The sequence below is a fragment of the Osmerus mordax genome, chromosome 14 (assembly GCF_038355195.1).
Source record: "Osmerus mordax isolate fOsmMor3 chromosome 14, fOsmMor3.pri, whole genome shotgun sequence".
Classification (NCBI taxonomy): Eukaryota; Metazoa; Chordata; class Actinopteri; order Osmeriformes; family Osmeridae; genus Osmerus; species Osmerus mordax.
In genome coordinates, this window is record NC_090063.1 from 12,193,837 (window position 1) to 12,213,994 (window position 20,158).

General features: G+C 45.4%; 3 protein-coding genes across 6 annotated transcripts; 2 read left to right on the forward strand and 1 right to left on the reverse strand.

Annotated features, from left to right (window-relative positions):
• The first annotated feature begins 4,352 nt into the window (after positions 1–4,352).
• Positions 4,353–9,359, forward strand: scoca (short coiled-coil protein a). Of its 3 annotated transcripts, none has more exons than XM_067250110.1 (4): positions 4,353–4,618; positions 6,764–6,835; positions 6,965–7,045; positions 7,543–9,359. In XM_067250110.1, the coding sequence occupies exons 1-4, from the start codon at positions 4,555–4,557 to the stop codon at positions 7,683–7,685; spliced, it is 360 nt and encodes a 119-aa protein (XP_067106211.1). In that variant the 5' UTR covers positions 4,353–4,554; the 3' UTR covers positions 7,686–9,359. The 3 variants fall into 3 exon arrangements, with proteins under 3 accessions (XP_067106211.1, XP_067106212.1, XP_067106213.1); XM_067250111.1 differs by lacking the exon at positions 4,353–4,618 and adding an exon at positions 5,822–5,933 and having other exon boundaries at positions 7,543–9,313; XM_067250112.1 differs by lacking the exon at positions 4,353–4,618 and adding an exon at positions 6,199–6,226 and having other exon boundaries at positions 7,543–9,313.
• A 2-nt stretch (positions 9,360–9,361) lies between these two features.
• Positions 9,362–16,709, reverse strand: clgn (calmegin). 2 transcript variants are annotated; one of them, XM_067250114.1, is made up of 15 exons: positions 16,559–16,709; positions 14,897–15,085; positions 14,585–14,658; positions 14,394–14,452; positions 14,127–14,268; positions 13,524–13,605; positions 13,188–13,380; positions 12,740–12,929; positions 12,382–12,495; positions 12,122–12,278; positions 11,691–11,906; positions 11,398–11,514; positions 11,117–11,276; positions 10,851–10,981; positions 9,362–10,736 (listed from the first exon to the last, which is right to left on the reverse strand). In XM_067250114.1, the coding sequence occupies exons 2-15, from the start codon at positions 15,083–15,085 to the stop codon at positions 10,653–10,655; spliced, it is 1,908 nt and encodes a 635-aa protein (XP_067106215.1). In that variant the 5' UTR covers positions 16,559–16,709; the 3' UTR covers positions 9,362–10,652. The 2 variants fall into 2 exon arrangements, with proteins under 2 accessions (XP_067106215.1, XP_067106214.1); XM_067250113.1 differs by having other exon boundaries at positions 10,851–10,984.
• A 306-nt stretch (positions 16,710–17,015) lies between these two features.
• exosc9 (exosome component 9) lies at positions 17,016–20,138 on the forward strand. The gene is made up of 12 exons (XM_067250678.1): positions 17,016–17,156; positions 17,319–17,413; positions 17,500–17,619; positions 17,711–17,813; positions 18,068–18,205; positions 18,325–18,407; positions 18,552–18,684; positions 18,865–18,953; positions 19,113–19,259; positions 19,497–19,636; positions 19,748–19,830; positions 19,979–20,138. Exons 1-11 carry the CDS (start codon positions 17,091–17,093, stop codon positions 19,828–19,830), a joined length of 1,197 nt encoding a protein of 398 aa, XP_067106779.1. The 5' UTR covers positions 17,016–17,090; the 3' UTR covers positions 19,979–20,138.
• Positions 20,139–20,158: the final 20 nt, after the last annotated feature.

Consider the following 20,158-nt stretch of genomic DNA (forward strand, 5'->3'; position numbering starts at 1 on the left):
ATAGAGCTGTATGGAGGGAAATACACACACACACATACACACTCAGACACCCCAAAAGCTGATTATCTCTGTTAGTTGGTTGTGACAATAATGACTGCAGGGTACTTTAAGGACATGATCTGTTGTGTTTAAATATTAGTATGTTTAAGTGTGTGTGTGTGTGTGAGGTGTGTGAATTGTGTGCTGTGTGTGTGTGTACGTGGGTCACAACAGGCTTGACACCTCCTCAACCACTCTATGAGGCCTCTTAGAATCAGGGCCAAATGGGTTCTACTCCCTTGAATCTGTGTGTACTGATCCTCACATTTCCCTCTTCTCTCTCCCCTTTCTCTATCCCACTCTCAACACAAACAGCCTCCTCCCTTTTCTCCTCTCTTTCTTGTGTCACTTCTCTTTACCTGTTCTACCTTTCTTTCTTAATCCCGAAAACTTTTCCTTCTCTCTCTCCTTCCGCTCTCCATCTCTTCCTCTCTCACTCTCTGATGAAAGGCATTCTTCAGCTCTGGACTAGGAGGAGATTCTCCCCCAAGATAAATAGCTGCCTCAGATCTCCAGGCCTGCTTTATGGCACCCAGCAACATTTATGGCCCCTCGCAGGCTTAAAAGAGTTAAAAACACACTCCCCCTTCACCTGCAGCCTTTACACTAACGGCAAGAGATAGGGTCGTAAAATAGACCAGGAAGTATCCATGGAAACTCATTGTCAAAATAGTTTCATTCATCTCCTTTCACTTTAACACTTCATAGGAGGATTTACAATGATCACTTACTTCCTGTAGCCTAATGGTGTGACATCACAGTCCTATTCCTCATCGTCGCCTTCCAGTGGGCATTCTTCCAATCACGTGAAAGAGGACTGTGAGGGAGGGAGGGGGGGAGGGGCCACTATGTGGTTTGAAGGGGAGCTTGTGATGTCACTTCCTGGGTAAGCTTTGTATTGCCAGACACTCCGACCAAGTAGACGCCTCATTATTGAGCCAAAAGATCCAGGTTGCGGGGTTCATGAGGCGTTTCCATGGCGATTAAGACGGTGAGTGGACAGGGTGAGAGTGTGAGGGAGGCGGACACGAGAGAGACGTTCCCGTGGTGTTGCAGAGAGACATCGAGCATTTAGAGACGTGGTAGTGTTTTGAGTATGGTATGGAAAAACCATCCTGACCCCTGATAGGTCATCGTCCGGTTACTCAGTCAGCAGCTTAATTCTGATTGGATGAGAGAAGCTCGTGGATCTTCAGGGGATCAATCCATTTTAAGGGAACATCCAAAACATCCCCTGCATCCATTCAGCAAAGTTAACTGGGATCAGAAGACAATTACTGTACGAAACGTGTTGAAACTGGCCGCATCCAGTAAGTGAGGGAACTGTGTAAAAAGGATCCATTAAAAACGATATTTATACTGGACCTTGCTGTCTCCCAGTTATGTGTCAGAGGTGTAACTCCTTGTAATGTTGTGTCCACTGCAGGGCCTTACTGTGGCTGTGCCATTTAAGAGTGCTCTGAGACCCCCTCCCACCTAACACACACACACACCGTGTCCTCAGTGCCAGATAAGCAGTGGGATGGACAGATGGACGAGTGCTCTTTTACAGCCTCTTCTTCTCCCTGTATGTGTGTGTGAGTGGATAATGTGTGTGTATGTGTGTGTTTCTGTGTGTGTGAGTGGATAATATGTGTGTGTGTGTGTGTGTATTAACCCTCTTGCCTGGCGTTGCTCTGGCAAAGCACTCTTGCCAAAGTGGGCATCTGGTCTGTGGAGTGGCAGGGGAGAGAGAGGGGACCACAGAGAGAGCAGTCACACCATCCACCAGTCCACTCAGCCCACTTTTCATCCTCTCGTGCTCCTCCCCCGCTTCCCCCCTCTCTCTGTCTGTCCCTCTCTCTGTGTCCCTCTCTCTCTGTGTCCCTCTCTCTCTCTCTCTCTCTCTGTGTCCCTCTCTCTCTCGTTCTCTCTCTGCCTCTCTTTCTCTGTCCCTCTCTCTCTATATATACCTCAAACATTATCTATCTGTCCATCAAGCCCACACCTAAATTAACTCATTGCTGTAACGTAAGCTGAGGCGTGAGAAATGAACAATCCATCATTGTTTTCTTTCACCCACAGCTCTGCCTTTCTTTTCTTACTGTGCTTTCTACAACCAAAAGGGAGACAGGTATGAACCACTCTGGTTATGACCAAGGACTGATGAACCACGACTATTGGTTAATAGATGGAGAGCTTTGACAAATGCAGTTCTAGCCTCGGGCAGATGGGAATTTTGTTGGCCATCTTGTTTGATGTAGGTAGACAGGAGCCAACCTGGAATCCTGGGCAGTTGTCCAGTACACCTCCAAAGTACCACCCACAACCTCCTCTAACTAACATGCAAGCTCCGAACACACACAGACACACTCATGATACCCACATACACAAACACATGGCACGCACATACACACATAGGTGCTCACCATACACACAAAGATGCCACACATTCTCACACACACACCGTGCCACACCAGGGGTGCATGTTGGCATAGGGTGTTGACAGTGAGGCAGTGAATAGGCCAGACCCTCCGCCAGGGGGCTGGACTGCTTCCAGGTCAAGTAGAGGTCAGTCTGGCTGTGGGGTCCAGAAGGGATGCAGGTGCATGAGCAGAAGTCTGGACAGCTGGACACAACACTGTGTTAAGACACACACACACACACAGCATCCTTTTATCATTTGGTGGCACTTTTGCACAGACTCCACTGTGCTCCTTTCAGGAAAGGCAAACGAATGACAAAACCAGCATGCACCAAGCCTCGCCATTGAAACGCGTCAGGTAAAATTCAAACTTGAGCCCAGTGAAACATGCAGACTGTTTGGACTGCCAGCCGACACACACCGAGGATTCCAGGGCACGGTTTAGATAATCACTAAACCTCGCGTGTTAACAGCAATCCTCCGCCGTGAAATTGCTCTCTTATAAATGCCAGTTTCCTCTAAGCTTTATGGGCAAACGGATCCTGTCCAAGCACAGTGTTTTTTCAACAATAGAAACACATGCTGCTGTAATTTACAGGGTCTGGACATTCCATGGCACAGTCTATTTTCAGCCCTCAAATACCTGATTTTTACAGTGTCATTGTGAGCTAATGATGAAGAATATCAAGATGTTCAGTCGGTTGGTCGGTTTATCTGTCGGCCGGTCCGCCTACCTGTGTCTCCCTGCCTGTCTTTCAGTCGGGTCTTTCCATCCAGTGGCCTAACACGCAACCAAAAGACTCAGACTTGAAGACACTTGACATGTCTAGAAAGGTTATGGATGGAGATGGCAATTGTCGTCTGCAATGTCCACTTTCTGCCACTAGAGAGCACACTGTCACTATGCCTCAGATTCCTGTCATTGTAGTGACAATGGTCACCCTACTCCTTTCAACAGATTTTTTTTAAATGGGACATGGATAGGCTAAGGCAATATGGCTGAAGGAAGACAGCCTTTGCTTTTGCTAGCTTTTACGCATTGCATAGTGACAGATCTAGTTAAGCAGAACTAAAAGACAGTTTGGATACAATGCTGCTTTGCCCTGAATGCAGTCAGTCTGGTACTTAGTGGATGTTATACGGTCAGATACATTGTAACACAATAATGAAACATTAGCTGAATTTATGTTTTTAAATGATCAGCAAAGGACTACAGGTCCACTAAAATGTGTCTGCATTCTCACCAAAGACCCCTCAGCCCTAAAGAAGAAAGAGCATGAAGACTGAGAAAGGAAGAGAAAAACTGATCAAAAGAGAGCAGGAAGAGTGAAAGAAAGTAAGAGAGAGAGAGAATTAGAGAATCTGTTTGTGGAGCCTGTTTACCTCTCTGTGTACTCTACACTCCCTCATTCACCTCTTTGGTTAATGTGTAATCAAGCGAGCATGCACAAGTGTGTGTGTGTGGATGTGTGTGGTTCCAGCATATGACACTGCTTTATGACACTTGTGACTGAGCTTCTCTACCAACAGTGGATTGCTGAACCTTGAACTTTGAACCCTGAGCAGCTGAGGAACAATCACCTAGTCTGGCCAATGCATTGCCTTGGTGAATCGTTCCCACGACAACTCTGTCACCCGAGCCACCAGTCAGGTAGGGCTGGTCACCGTGGAAACGTAAATAATTCAGAAGGAGACAGAGCAGCCTGACTGGAACAGGTGTCCCACAGGGTGGGGCTTGGACTATGTAGTGTATGTGTGTTTGGTGTGTGTGTATGTCTGTGTGTGTAAGAGAAAGCCAGTGAGAGACAGAGAAAGATAGATAAACAGAGAAAGCCAAGGGAGTGACCCTGACAAGGGAACAAGGAAGAAAACAAAGATACTTAAAGTTATTGAGAAAGAAAGTGTGTGTGTGTGAGAGAGAAAGTGTGAGAGAGACAGGGAGAAAGAGAAGGTCATCAAGTCTCTCTGCAAGCTTTGGAGGTTATCGCTAGCACGCTACTCAAAGGGTAGTCTCTGTAGGAAAGAGAGAGACAGACAAAAAGAGAGGATATCCCACTCTCCGAGTTTAGAGAGGAAGAGAAAGTATGCCGAGTTAGCCTTTAGCATTAGCCATGGAGTACCAGGTGGAGGAAGACGATGGAACCTTCACCAACATCTCGCTAGCTGACGACACAGGTAAGACTCAACACCACCTGTACTTGAACACCTGTAGCCCCTCGCTCCTCTGTACCTTAAGCCTAAATACCTGACGTGACCTAGTTTACAGTACCTGCTCACACACTGAGCACAGACAGGTTGAATGCTCAATTTCCTTCCTTCCTCCTCTCTTTGTAGTAGGCTAACAATGCTTTGTCATGATATGGAGGAAGTAAACACAAGATTGCAAATGTTCAAATGAAACATCTACAGCGGCATTCCGTCCTACATTCTTAAGCTGTGATTCCAGACACACAGTGGACTCACAGTCTATGAGAAGTCTAGCTACATTGAAGTCCACCATCATTACACAAGCGTTCTAGTTACTTCCCCAACAATGCAACTCTAGAGAGACTAATGACAAACCCTAAGTATGTAACTAATTATCAGGCTAAATGAGCAACTAAGCCTAAGTAGGTAAGTAATTAACTCAATGGGTAAAATAATGATTGTGTCGGTCAGGGAACAAATTGGAAGTATATTTTCTTGAGAGCAGCACAAGGTCTAATTAAACAGCAGGACACAAGCAAGGTGTTCCATAGAGACTCACAAATCGGGCGAATAGAGAGGGAGCAGAGAGGGAGTAGGCAAAGAGACAGAAAAAGCTATGACACAAACAGGCGTTTGATACTAAAATGTGTGCTGCAACAGCATGCGAGTAGCACTGGCCTTGTCACTGTCTTGGACTGTACGAGCCAGTCCAGGCCCGGTCATAGTTGGCCAAACAGCCCCCTCCCCAGGGTTCGTTCTGGCTACAGGCAGTAGCATATGGGCTCCACTGAGCAGAGCGTAGCGACACCGTCCCGTATAACGCTCCACACTGATCCTGGTGGGCTGGTTCAGCTCGGCCAACTGTCGCTCAGCTCGGCAGTGCACTACTTGCCTATCAAGGGAATGGCAGGGAGACGCCTGAGCATCTGTCATTTTAGGGCTGCAGCGTGTGACTGTATTTATGTGTGTGTGTGGTGGACATTAGTTAGTACTCATAATTACTTAAATACAGGCACACAAAGAAACAAACAAAAACACCTCAGTTTTCAGTATCTCAGACATATCACTAGAGTGGTCGTTTTAAGCGTGCATGCAGACTTTGACTGGGGTAGTCACTTCGTGTGTTTTCATAACCGTAGCGCCCCCTGTAGGGTACATTGTAAATTGCAACCGACTAATGTGAGTCAGGTTGTCCCATCTTCACTGTCAGGCAGGGAAACCCGCAGTGCCGTGTTACAACGATATTGACACAAACCGGCTCGGTTTCCATTAGCTAGCTAAATATCCATACAATATCCAACGGGTAAGTCACTGACATTTATGTAATTTTGATTACTTAGTTATCTACACGCCTCACAATTTAAATTATACGTCAGCTAGTCTAAATGCAAGGCTAGTGGATAAGACAAATTCCCTTCACTACCGCAGCCCAACAGGGCCCGGGTGGCTAGCGAGCTAACTTTTAATATAGAACGCAAGTGAGCTAGCTAGAGTTCTATTACCATCATTTTACAATTTTGATTTTAATTTGGCAGTCTGAGCTACATTTGTTTCACTTATCATTGTCACTTTTTGGCAGGTATTGTTTGATATAAGGTGGGCGCATCGTCAATAGCAAGCTGATGTGTCTGTGTTTGTCCAACATGCAAGCTAGCCTAGCTAGCCAGCTAGTTAGCATAACACTAATGTCAAGGGATTCATTTATCAAATGGACAGTATAACTCAAGGTTATTCTGAACAATGAGATTGAGATTCTTAGGATATGGCAAACAACAACTACATAGTACAGTAGTACTGTAGGTATAAAATGTCGCTTACTAGCGTAGCTACTTGTACCAGAGCAGGGACTGTTTACTTACTCTAGTGTACTCTTTGGGAAGTCGTCAACCTGCAGAAATTCAGCCGGTTAACCTTTTACGAAGCATTTTGGTCAGCCAGTTAAGCGACACAGTTAGGTATCGCCTCAATCTAGACTGAGACTTGAAGTTTCCTATTTAGTTCGAGGAGTACACAGGGTGGCAGAGCTCGTGGCGTGTCATGTCATGTTTCTACGATGCGTTAAACTGAAAAGACATACAATCTCCATTGCTGTTGGCTTGAACTCATGACACGTTTTTGTCTTGTGTCATGCAGTGGACAGAGGAACTGCAGCCCTGTATATCAAACCGGACACCGATCTCTTCGCCATGAACTGCGACATGGATGGTATAGTAACTAACCAAGCAACTAATGCAACTAATGTACAAGCCTCCTGTGTGATTTGGCTCTGTATTAAAGTGAAGGATGCGTGTGTCCTGGTCAGGTGACATTAACAGTGTCTGTTGTACATGCCAGGAGACATGGAGAACCAAGTAGAAGTGGAGGAGAAGACGAGGCTTATCAACCAGGTTCTGGAGCTGCAACACACACTGGAAGGTAAAGGCAACACCCTCTTTCTTATTTCTCCCTGATACCAAATAAGCACACAAAAGCCCTACTGCCCCCTCCCCCTCCTAAATATCCCTTTTAGTCCACTGAGCACTGACCTTTGCAAGCACTTGTTTCTCTCTCGCTGGCTTACTGTTATCTCTCTTCTCTCCTGCTTTCATTTGTCTTCATCACTCCTCCAGTCTATCAGTAGACGCAGTGTTAATGGCCTCCTAAATGCATCTCCATTTGTCTCTGTCCACCCGAACTCAAGACTAAAAAGCAATTTCTCCCCCGAAACCGTCCGTCCTCTCAGATTAGCACAACCACGAGTGTTGCCAAAGCCTTCAGTCAGGGGAGTTTTAGGCAGTTGTTTGGCTGTAGTAGCACATTAATGTTAAGGGAACAGAAAATAGTTGTTCTCTTCCAGGTTGTCTGTTCAACCGATATTCTGAATTATTGCTGATGCTTATCTTTCCATGGGTTCTCTTTGTCTTCTACGATAGACTTATCGGCAAGGGTGGATGCCGTCAAGGAGGAGAACCTCAAGCTGAAATCGGAGAACCAGGTTCTGGGCCAGTACATTGAGAACTTGATGTCGGCCTCCAGTGTGTTCCAGACCACGGACACCAAAAGCAAACGGAAGTAGCCGACGTCGGAGAATGAATCCTAGAATCCCAAAACATAAATACAGTCTAGGTTGAAGTTACCTCCAACAAATGATCCAGTATCGGCTGTTTTCTAACTCATCAACTAGTTAGAGAGGGATCTCACTCTTGATCAAATGTTGTTGGTACTTTGAACCTAGAGGCTCATATGCATCTTGTAATTAATCCATCTTCACTCCTAAACCAACATATCCTGGCTCTGTCAGAATACTGTGGAAATGCATATTTCCTTCCTCCCATGAGGTAATTATTGATTCTTTATGATGTGATTGGCCACAGTTCTAGATTAACTTGGCCAATCAAGTCATAGTGAGAAAGGGGTATTCTGACAGGGCCCCTGAGTCCAGTGTATCCCTGATTGACCTTTACCTCATAACATCAACACAAACCTTCAGTCAAATTTAATTTAACTTTTCTTTAAATCTATTTTGTTTTACCTTCTCGTCATTGTCATAATGATGTCTTACATATTTAACTGGTTTGATCGAAATTGGAGAGGACAGTGTTATTGAATATAAATATTAAGATATTTGAATAGCATGGAAATGTGATTAATTAACGTATTATTCATGCACTCCATGAGATTTTCTGTTTTCTTTGTCTAATGTTAGCCAATAGCTAACTAATAGCTAAATTGACTAAATGTCTCTCAGCCAGATGTTCCACTGGTTGAACACTACTGGCTTAAACTATGATTCAGGTGATGACTGAGCTACTAATGTACTCATTCAAATATGTTTTAATGTATCATCACTGGTGGTACGCATCCAGTATGAATTTAGGCCTTTGTTTTGACGAGAGTGCAAGGCTTTTCGTTGATGATGGGTTAGGTGGGGGGGAAGCATAGAAAAACTGATGTGTAAAAGTGTTTTACAGATAGTCATACAGTAATGTTTCTTGCTGCACATTAAAAGGTTGCAGACTTAAAACGCTGTGTAAAACTGAGTGGTGGTTACAAGTTCAGACCCTTCAGAATATCTTTTGGCAGCCTCCATCTCAGCTGAGGAGTAGAGAAGAGATGGAGAGGGTAGTTGGCAGAGCCCTTCCCTTACTGAAACTGTAAAAGAGGAGTAAATAGGCCTTGAGTGCTATTGATCCAATCATTCAGACCTGTAGAACCACCTCTGCAAGAGATCCAGACCACACTCTGTCTGGATCTGTGCATTAGCCAAGTCATGTGCTGACCGGAAACTTCTGTTCCGTAATAGGAAAAAAATTGATTCTGGAAGGCTGTACGCGGAGGCTTTTTAAAAAGATATATATATATAAATATATGGAGGAAGGTAGTAAAATAACAGTAGAGAAAGGGAATATTTCATTTTGGGTGCTAAAAGTAGATTTAAAGGGAATTTCTGGAAGGTCCCACTACACAAAAACAAAGTGCATCTCATAATGTATGTTTTATTTTAAATTGAATTCTTTTGTATTTTTTTATGTTCAGTTGTGTAATGTGCTCCAATTTCTCCCTCTGTTCTCAGGCATGTTGAGTATGCCCCACTACACACAACCTATGAGACAAACTGCCTTGTGTGTAGATAATGTGTAAATGTTATGACTGTGTTGACTTTTAACACTTTTTGTTTTAATAAAAATACTTTTACTGACTTAATTTGCCTGTTGTGATATCCATTAAATAAAAAGGCCACAAAAGCTTAGATTGTTTTGTATTAAATACTTTATTTCCAAGAGCATTGTACAATTTGCAAAGTATGAAAACAGGGAATGGGCCTTAATTGGGCCAGAACATGAACTAGAAAACTTGAGACAAAGGGGGGAAAAAAGCAAAAAGAATACAAAATATTCCTACATCTCTTTCCAGGCAAGACGGAGCTGAACTGAAAGTTCAAGTAATGGGAACCCACACACACACACCGTCCCCTTGTGTGTGAACTGATAATTATATCAGACTCGCTTGTTGATAAACCTCAGCTATACTCTGTGTGTGGCTCAAACACATTCAAAATAAATAACAAACAAGTCATGTCCTGCTTCAATACAGACAACCACTTTTTACTACAAATATGCACACGCTGAGCTGATGGCAGTGGACAAGCAGACTGGCCATGTCCAGTACTAAGGCTCACTACAAGCAAATCAGTGGCAAAACTACAGAAGTAACTGCATCGTAAAATATTATTTTGTAGTGGCATGAATGAACGAGAAGTTTTAAAATCGGAATAAATAGGTACATTTTCCTCCAGTGCTTATTTGGATTCTGTTGAAAACCTCTATAACTTAAGAACATGAAAAAAAGATGAGAAAACAACACTCATTACTGCAGAACTGTCAAACTCCCTTTCATATGTAAAAAAAAAAAAAAAAAAAAATCCCATCTAAAAAGAGGTAACCACGGAAACGTGAGACGTGTTATTGTCTTGTCCGACAGTGTCGATATGAGCACGGTGCAGACACACAGGTAGCCACTAGGTGACTCAGGAAGCCTTTGTACTATCGGAGAGTGGCTCTCGGTGGTCAGACAAGAGAGCCAGATGGTGTTGGATTGGTAAACTCGTCTAATACCAACGGTATAAAAGAAAACTGATGTTGCTATGCTGAGGAGAGGAAGACTGGTGGCAGGTGAAGGATGGGGAGGTTGGGGTTGCCGTTAAGAGGAAAAGAGAGTGAGTGTGTGTGTGGGGGGGGGGGGGGGGAGGGAGAGAGCTGGAGCTCATAGCAGGGAGGACATGGAGGTGAAGGGTTCGGCTTTAGGGTAGCACTGATTCCCTTAACAGCTGACGTAGCCAGTGACAGGGTGAGGAACATGGGGGGGGGGATGTTCTTCAGAGGGAAACTGTACCCAAGTCGTGTGGACTCAAGGTCGGTCGGTTGGAGGGATTGCATGCTGTTTGAGGAGGGGGGAGTTACCCCACTCTCGCAGAGGAGAGGGCAAACAGAGGAACGAGAAGGAAAGAAGGACTAGCGCGTAGGCGTTGGGTGTTCCATCTTCCTTAGTCTTTCCGTACCTTCCTCTTCCTCACGGACTGTTTGTGCCCGTCCCCAGCCCTATGGCCCCCCTCGTCAGCGCCCTTCATCTGGGAAGGAGAGCATGTGAGGAATAAAGGTGATATTGAACCATAGTGAGGAGGGTGCGATGTCATCAACACAAAAAAAACACATTTATTCTGTAGTAAAACCCAAACACTAACCTCATCATCGGATGCAGGTTCGTTGGACTTGCTCTCTTCTTCCTCCTCCTCTTCCTCCTCTTCCCCATCCTCTCCCTCAGGACTGTCCCCAGCCGCCCCTCCGCTCTCCTCCTCCGGGCTCTCCACCTCCGCTGCTAGAAGCGAGTGAGGGTGAGCAAACTACGCATGACTTCACAGCTACGCTGTAGTTTGAAACCAGTCTGGAAGCCATTTTCAGAAGTCATGACTTTGATTGGGATGATATTTGAAACCTTTTTTCCTCTCACCTGCAGGTTCTGAACTGTCAGGTGCTTTGGCCTCCCCATCCTGGGCCACCTTTTCCTCTTCTTCCTCCTCCTCCTCCTCCTCTTCCTCCTCCTCCTCTTCCTCCTCCACCTCAGCCCGAGGGGGGTCCACCTTCTTGTACACGTAATCATCATCGGATTTCTGGAGAAGCAAAAAGTGATGAATAATGGAATTGTGAACGCGTCCGTGTAAACCATAGTCTAACAGATACTACAAGCAGTCTTATAACAGCACTAATGTAAGGTAGAGTGTGTGTGTGTACCTTGGGCCAGCAGAAAAGCACAGCCAATCCTATGGGCAGCCCCACAGTCAGGATATAGACCACCCAGAGCCAGGGTCTCTCCTCTGCAGCCAGGGTCAGCTGGGCAAACACCCCAGGCTGGACAGCAAGGACAGATGAAGGAGGGAAGGAGGGAAAGAGAGAGGAGACAGACTGTTCAACAATTTAGCTAGCCAGAAATGATTATTGCACAAATGGCGTGCAGCTTTAAATTGAGCCTCTGTGTATCTGTCGGGATACATGTGGTTACCGCATAATACAGTGTGTAACTCTACCTCGTTGGCGCTGGCAACCAGCTTCTTGAGCCCCCAGCTGTCGGAGGCCCAGCGGTCGGCCACTTCCTTGTGGGAGGTGATGATGAAGTTGTCGAAGTAAATGTCCGAGGTCATGGACCACAGCTCCAAGCCCACGGCCCTGAAGGCCTCCATCTGGAACGGGTGCAGGTCCTCGAAGAAGTCCGGATTTGGGATCTTACGAGGGCTCCACACGCCCTGATATGGGAGGGTGGAGGGTTCAAAGGTATGTTTGAAAGTAAATGCAGTGAAACAGTACCAGAAACACCTTTTTTGTGAAGACGTAGGACATAGAGGTTCATGTATGAGTGCACTAGTTATATTTTAGAAGAAGGAACAATTGATAGAAGAGATAATGGAGAGAGGACTGGAAAGGACAGGTCAAGGACATGGTCCCCCCCCGAGCTACCAACCTGATAGTTGAGGTTTTCCACTAGAGGGGCCTTCCACTTCCCCTTGTACAGGGGGTTGTTCACCATGGGGGGTTTCCAATCCCCACATCCGGGGGCTGTCTCACATGCTGGGTTAGGAACCTGGGGGGCCTCCCATACACCATCCATCTCCTCATCCCTGCAGAGAGAGGGAGGATGGGGGGGGAGAGAGAGGAGGCTCGGTCCTTTGATCGTTTCAAAGGGTTCTATTTCTGCATGCGTGTGTGAGCCTGGGTATCTACCAATCGTCTGGCTTCTCCGCGGTGGGGTCAGGCACAAACTCGGGCTCCTCGTCCAGCCAGCCTTCTGGCTTCACAGCGTCGGGGTCCTCCACCTTGGCAGGAGCGTCCTCATCCCTGAGATCACATGGAGGAAGATCAGACAGCCCTCCAAGGCACAAACTGCCTCAGCCTTGCCACGCTACATCACCGATTACGTCAGAATGGAAGATAGGAAGGTAGCAACAAGAAAGAGCATTGAAAGAGTGAAGAAAGAAGGAAGGAAAGAGGTAAAGATGAAGGAAAGAAGGAAGGATGTACTGTGATAGAACGCTAGCCCTTTCCATCACCCCCCGAGGGTGGCCCCCACTCCTCTCCTCACCAGTCTTCAGGTTTGACGGCCTCAGGGTCGGGGATCTTGGCCCTCTCATCCCAGTCCTCGGGTTTGGAGTCGTTGGGGTCATCGATCTCCTTGGCTGGGTTGACGGGAGGGATGACGTCGTGCAGCAGGTTGCCCCGGCCCACGCTGGATTGGTCGATGAACATCTCATAGCTGTTGTCAGGGTTCAGGACTAAGGGAGGGGCAGGAGAGGAGAAGAATATGAAGGATGGTCAGTTTATGTACAGTAAGTAGTAGAAATGTTGTTGGGGACTATTAAACATGCACAAGCTTTAACCTTTCAAACAGCCTCATGACCATGAAAAAGCATTTGAGCTCATATCTTCATCTTGGAATTCACCTTTTTGGATAGAAGCACATACACACATTCTAATCCCTCACCACCATGTACCCTATATTCCCTTCCGGCACATTCCCTGCCCTTCCTCACCCAGGGTGTAGAGGTGGGTCTTCTTGTCGGTGTAGAACTTCTTGAGGTCCACGTCGGCCCTCTTGGCATGCTTCTCCTCCAGGTCCTTGTTCAGGGGGTTCTGGTGGCGGAAGATGAAGTGGAGCTTGTAGTCCTCACCGCATTTGTCGGGTCCGAACATGATGCTGTAGGGCGTCCTGTCGTGGAACTGCTCCTGCGAAATTAGCATAAATTCATGTTTTCACAAGAAAGAAGGTTTTCACCTTCATGATCCATCACAATCTACTAACAGTTAGTAAATTGTGATGGATCATGAAGGTGAGGCAGATGTTGAAGATGATGCCGATCATGACTTACCAGATCCAGATGGTCGGAGTCTGATAGAAGTTTGATGTAGGCTCCGCCACAGTCAATCCCATCCTGAAAGTTCACCTCATACCTGAGAGGATAAAAACACTGGTATTACGAGACTCAAGTGATTTACTACACTCATCCGGTCGTCCTCCTTAGATTCATAAGTCGGTTCGCAATGTGTCATTTCAGTAGGAAAGCAGTATCAGCAGTAGGCTTTCCATCATGTGTGTTCTTTTCTGTGTTCTTTTGGTCACAATGAACAACCTGAGATAATATGGAGATGTCTGCTCTTTTCTAGCAAACGTTACAGAGGGGATACACATTATATCAGGTGAAAAAAAGGCCTGATATAATGTGTATCCCCTCTGTAACCTTTGCTAAAACCTTTTTTCAGCCTCTCCAAAAATATATTTTCAACCTTTCGAAATTCAGAGTAGAAAATATTTTTCTAACCTTTAGAAACGTTTTTTTCCCCTATTTTTTGTTGTTGTTGCATTTTTAAAAATCAAAATATTTTTTTTCTCAATCATATATACCAATATATCGCCCAGCCCTAATTGTCAGTAAATAAAATTGCAGAGTGAAAGCTGAAAGGCGAGGACCCACTGGACGACGAGCGCGTCGTCCTCGAAGACAAAAGGTTTGTTGAGCAGGGCAGAGATGGCGTGGTGTTTGGCCCGGGACTTGAGCACCAGCCCCAGGTCCCCTGGCACCTTGTTCTCCTTCAGCTGCTCCACTGACCACTTGCCTGGCAGAGACAAGAGGAGATTAGGAGGAGAAGGGACACACTCTCTGGCTCCCACTCACAACCAGAGAGAAAGATCAAAACAACCGTGGTCAGTGCCAACCTCTCACACTTCTATCGTCACTTACCATCATATTTTGCTATGTCATCATCTGCATCCTCCTTCATTGTCTTCGACACCTGCCAACTGCAGAGGTCAACACAAGGTCAAAAGTTTCTTTATCCAATGACAATTTAAAAGGCGGTAGTTGTGTCACATGGCTTTAAACAGAATACATCTCTCTTCAAGGCCAGTCATGTAATGAAGTAACATCAATACCTGTCAAGTGAGCCGTCATCAAACGTTTCGGCAAAGTAGACCTCCCCAGTAGGAACTGGTGTCTTGTACGTGACCTGAGGGGTTCAGTCAATGGAAGACATTATTACCATAACAGGTTTGGTTAAACCAACTATCCCTTTAGGCTTCTAAATGAACCACAACAGCTAATTAATTAGTTATTACAAAATGTGATGAGCCGCTCATCAATGCAAAACTCAATCCCAGGTCAGCATCCAAATAGGAACACTTATTCATCCCCTGGCCACACACAAACACTTCCTGTGTGGGTCCGTCCTGTGACCTTCGACTGACCTGGAAGGAGACATTGGCATCCACTCCGGCCTCCTCGTCAGCCTCCGTCTCGGCAGAGTCGCTATCCTCCACCAGACCCTCGTCCTCCTCCCCCAGTAGCTCGTCCTCCTCTTCCTGCTGGGCCTCAATCGGTGACAGGAGCAGGCAGGACAGGAGCAGCACAAGCACCCAGCTCCACCACAACTTCATCTGAAAGGTCATCAGAGAGGAAGGGAGGGAAAGAGAGGTGAGAGAAGAAGGTATGGATGAGTAGGGGACGGGTGTGGTCAGGGTAAAAAGAAGGAAGAAGGAATGAAAAGGAGGGAGGGGAGGATGTGGAGAGCGACAGAGGTGGAAGGAGCGATAGATGGACAGTTTGGAGGAGTTTGAGGTGGGGAGTGGGAGTGAGACCCATGAGGAGACAGTTGATGGAGGGTAGAAAGAGGAGGTGCCATAAAAGACGAAGATATAAATAGGCAGGAGAGCGACAGAGGTAGGGGAGGATAGAAGGAGAGGGGGAGGAGAGGAGGGGGAGGCAGACAAACGGATAGGTCAGTTGTTTAATCTGTCCTCAAGTTAAGGCAACATCCTAATCTTTCCATATCCCATGAGATAAAACCAGCTTACTATCCTTTCCACTTTACAGTTGTGAGTGGTAACCACATTAGTGGATACTGATGTAGCCTCCCTTATATCGCTAGTGGAAAAAAAGAGCTTCCAACCACAAACAGTAAGGTTTCGTTTTGGAACACAGACATGTCTAATAGGATATTATGAACATAGCATTTCAGTAAGTAGATAGGGTTCGTACATTATTACAATTACTTTCCCTGTATTCTTATCAGGTGTCATCTGGTATCTTAGGGAATTGACACGTCATATAGCGTTATAACTATTTATATTGAAATAGCTATTTATGCTCATTCGGTTAGCTTTAGAAGGGCATTTCAGAGTTGGTTGGGTAAGGGTGGCCAACCATACACGGAATTAATGGCCTGCCTAGCATTTTATCATTTTCGGAGATGTTAACATCAGGGAACCGGGTTGTACATCAACCTACAGCTGCTGTGTAAGCTATCCGCCATGCTAGCCCTAACAATCTAGCTATTTGTCTAATCTAGCTATACGAATACGTTACTGGAACATTCTGCACCAAGAATACGTGTGCATGGTGTAACTAGCCTAGCTGTAACTTAACACAGGGTTTAGCAAATACCAGATAAACTGGCCGTTTTCTGCTTTATACAAGCTCATCTGGGTCAGCTTTTCTGGGTGGTACTATTAAAAGGATCACCAACCGCTGCTGAACTGGTACGGGACGTCCTCACCAGCACCATCATCATCAGTAACACTTCTCCTCTGATAAAGGCGCGCCAATCGCGCCTCTCCAGCGCAAAGACTAGCTAGGAGCCCCCTACTGTAGAGTAGCTGGCCTATAACAAGCTTGACATTTTTTTAAGCTAGTTTATGGCTGTAAAAGTCCAGAACATGAAATCTAGCTAGTGGTAGCTAAAGTAGTCAAGGCACACACTGAAAACGAATCATCACATAATGCAGCTAGCTAGCTAGCTAACAAGCTACTATTAAGCTATATAGAGGTTAGCTTATGCTAGTTAGCTTGCTAACACAACGCGAACGATGATAGAGCATGTTGGGGGAATGAATGGGTGAAAGCAAACTAACCTTGTCAAATTGTGAAAGTACTCAAACTAAGCAAGGCTTTCTCTGGTAATATTCTTTGGTAATATTTTCCAACGACAATCTTCACTGTGTATTGACCCACTTTGAGTGGGGGAAAAACAGCTACCAAGCTAGGCCTGATGGTTACTGAGGGTTGAAGACCCTCGATGATGACAGCAAGTGGCAATAAGTGGTTGGCGGTTTCAGCGCACTGCGAACTGCGCAAGGCCAGAAAGAGAATTTCAAAATAAACGTTCTTACCATGAACTTAATTTTCGTCCCTGTCATCCACATTTTCGTCCTCTCTGATGTATTTTTACATGATCAGATAAAGTATATTTGTTCAAAAATTATATAGGATTGCCTTGTCGCTTTAGGACAAAGAATGTTTCATCTTGATATCATTAAAACATGTTCAAGACCTTTAGTTTGACAATTTCTCCCACCAGGCGGAGTTCACATGTGTTGATAATTCATGGTGGACACACGTTTGGCACCGAGTGTTTAACATATCTGCAACCTTTTGAGAGCCACAATGAAAGAAACACCGTTGTCAAATTGTGAGCGACAGTTCCTTTTGAAAGCTATTGAGGAGAAGAAGGTAAGTTGCTATATTTAGGGTACGTACTGAATGTATGGCGTACCACCTGCGTGCTAGCTAGTAGCTTGCACAAAGCACGAAGTTCTGCACATCACAACGTACTATTTAGTAACAAATCAAATTGTCACTTCATTTACGTGAACCATTTACCATCATCTCTAGCGCCTGGATGGAAGACAGATTTATGACTATAGAACTATAAAGATATCCTTCGGCACTGACTATGGATGTTGCTTTGTTGATCTTGGGAAGACGAGGTGAGATTTTCAGCCCCATGTTTTCCATTAGAATAGTTACTCAAACGTAAGTTAATTCCTTTGTTATACGAATGTGTTAATTTCAGAGTTATGACGCAAGTCTCATGTGAGCTCGTCGTCCCGAAAGACAACCGACCATCGGACGGAATAATGTTTTTCAATGTAGAGTTATCACCTATGGCGTCGCCTGGTTTTGAAGTTGGCAGGTAAATATACTTAAGTATATTACACCCACGCATAAACCTAACACCACCATCACAGTTAAAAATGAGTATTATCATTGTTTTCTTTCTACAGGCAGTCCGAACTGCTGGTGAAGTTGAACAGACAACTGGAGAGATGTCTGAGGAACTCTAAATGCTTTGATACAGAGTCTTTATGTGTGGTGTCTGGTGAGAAGGTAGGCTCAGTCAGGGGCAGAGATTTGTTTTCAAAGGTGGGTGGGACGGGAATTTATGACAGAGGATGTGGCCATTAAATATAATGTTCTTAAAAAAGTGTGTGTGAGACATGTTTCACCCACCTGTTATGAAAGCTATGCCCCTGAGCTGTGTGAATTTATAGTGCATGTGTAAGTCTATTTTCATTCCCCTTAGTTACTGTAGCCCGTACCAAATCTATGTCTGCCTCGGTAACCGTGTTTTTGTTTTCCAGGTGTGGCAGATAAGGGTTGATGTTCATGTCCTGAACCACGACGGCAACCTGATGGATGCGGCTAGCGTGGCCGCCATCACTGCTCTTTCCCACTTCAGACGGCCTGACGTTGGTATCCATGGAGAGGAGGTCACCGTGGTGAGGACCCCTTGGTGGTCATCAGCTGCTGTAGAAACACAAAGACTGTGGCGTTTTCAGTGCAGGTGTGTTTGTCAATGACTGTAGTGTTGGGGTGTGTGCTTGTTTTGTGTGTGCAGTACGGTTCAGAGGAGAGAGACCCCATCCCTCTCAGCATCTACCACATGCCAATCTGCGTTAGCTTCTCTTTCTTCCAACAAGGGTAAGCACCCTAGCTCTTCATCTCTCAGACACTACAGCAATCATGGATCTCTCTGACTTCCTTTTCTCAAATTCACATTTCTTCTGTTGTCTTCTGCTTAACACACACGCGCACACACACTGACACACACTGTTATGTGCCCAGGACCTACCTGTTGGTGGACCCGTGTGAGAGGGAGGAGCGTGTGATGGATGGCCTGCTGATGATCGCTATGAACAAGCACAGAGAGATCTGTTCCATCCAGTCCAGTGGGGGCATCATGCTGCTCAAAGAACAGGTGGGAGGGAGGGACAGTTAGAATGTGGGAAGTGGAGGGAGGAGACGTGGAGATGGATGGACGGAGATATTAAAGAAGCCATTTTGGCTCAAAATGGCTTCCGGCACATCTACATGTTTTTAGATTGCCACTAGCTGCCATTTCGGCTGAGAATTGTAATCATGCGTTTGTTGTTGTCAGGTGCTGAGGTGCAGCAAGATCGCCAGTGTTAAAGTTACAGAAATCACAGAGCTCATTCACAAAGCCCTGGAGAACGACAAGAAAGCCAGGTAGGATGGAAAGAGGTTTTAAATGACTTTGCAATAAAATAATGATCCGAGTTGTCTTTTTGGAAAAAAACAAACGATTGTAATGAAGTATTCTAGTAGCGTCAAACTTTTTATATACACATATAAAACATATACTGTGGACATGTTCTGCCCTTCCAGGAAAGAAGGCGGTAGGTGTGGCTTCGCAGAGTCTATGCCACGAGAGAGAATCACCGTGCTGAAAAAGCAGGAGACGCCGGTGGAAACGAAGGACATCAAAGAGAAAGCCAAAGAGATCATCCACAGAGCAGAGCCCCCGTCCCAATTGTATCCTCCCCACAATATGTTAAAGTCACCAGTCTGGGGCATGATCAAAAGACTGAAATGCCACACACACACAAAATTAATAAGAATGCTTGCTGATCTGGGAGATGAGGTTTGAGACCTAGAACAGAGGTGAGAAAGTCTCTTTCTCAGATCCAGCTCTATATCTCCCAGATCTCTCGTCATGTTTTTTTTTTACCTCTGTCACATCTCCCTTGTCCTTAACCATTGGTCTGTCAGGGTGTCGTCTCCTGTGCTGCCGGCTCCAGGCACAGGCCAGGTGGGCGAAGGGCTCCAGAACAGCTGGGGTCTGGAGGAAGACGAGGAGGAGGATGAAGATGAGGGCGATGTAGTGATGTTGGAAAAGCGTGGGAGGAGAGGTATGGGAGAGACTAGCTGTGGTTTAAGAGTGAGATGGATGAATGAATGGATCTGGAGAAATAGGAGTTTGTCTATTCTGAGACTGATTTCCTGTTTCCGTTTTCCTCAAGTGGATGTTGTGGTCATATCGGACAGTGAGGAGGAGGAAGTGGTCATGCTTAACCAGGAAACATCAGAGCCGGCTCCCAAATAAGTACTTGAATTGTCATCTAGTATTTTGTTTTTGTTTTGCAGTTTCACTTACATCATTCTACCACTAAGAGGCACCACATGAATTGCATGAATAATAAAATGCAAGTCATGGACTGGGATTTGAAAATCATTCTTTGTACTTCCCTCAGGATTAAAGGGTCTGCCATGAAGAAAACAACAAGGTCCGTGCAGTGAGACACCAGCCCAGATTCCTCTCGACACCTCCTCAGTCTGACAGATTATCTACATTTGTAAAATGGGCTATAAAATATATTACTCATTATTATTATTAAAAGCGACATTTTCCAATGTCTCTCAGTTTCGATTTA

Bases quoted from the DNA above. Each gene is read 5' to 3' on its own strand.
- scoca (XM_067250110.1), top strand. From the start codon at position 4,555: ATGGAGTACCAGGTGGAGGAAGACGATGGAACCTTCACCAACATCTCG. The intron at 4,619-6,763 runs GTAAGACTCAAC...TGTGTCATGCAG, and splicing joins CTCGCTAGCTGACGACACAG to TGGACAGAGGAACTGCAGCC. The intron at 7,046-7,542 runs GTAAAGGCAACA...CTTCTACGATAG, and splicing joins GCTGCAACACACACTGGAAG to ACTTATCGGCAAGGGTGGAT.
- clgn (XM_067250113.1), bottom strand. From the start codon at position 15,085: ATGAAGTTGTGGTGGAGCTGGGTGCTTGTGCTGCTCCTGTCCTGCCTG. The intron at 11,515-11,690 runs GTAGAGTTACAC...CTTGCTGTCCAG, and splicing joins TGGTTGCCAGCGCCAACGAG to CCTGGGGTGTTTGCCCAGCT. The intron at 10,985-11,116 runs GTGAGAGGAAAA...ACTCGCTTCTAG, and splicing joins TGACAGTTCAGAACCTGCAG to CAGCGGAGGTGGAGAGCCCG.
- exosc9 (XM_067250678.1), top strand. From the start codon at position 17,091: ATGAAAGAAACACCGTTGTCAAATTGTGAGCGACAGTTCCTTTTGAAA. The intron at 17,814-18,067 runs GTAGGCTCAGTC...TTTGTTTTCCAG, and splicing joins GTGTGGTGTCTGGTGAGAAG to GTGTGGCAGATAAGGGTTGA. The intron at 18,954-19,112 runs GTAGGATGGAAA...CTGCCCTTCCAG, and splicing joins GAGAACGACAAGAAAGCCAG to GAAAGAAGGCGGTAGGTGTG.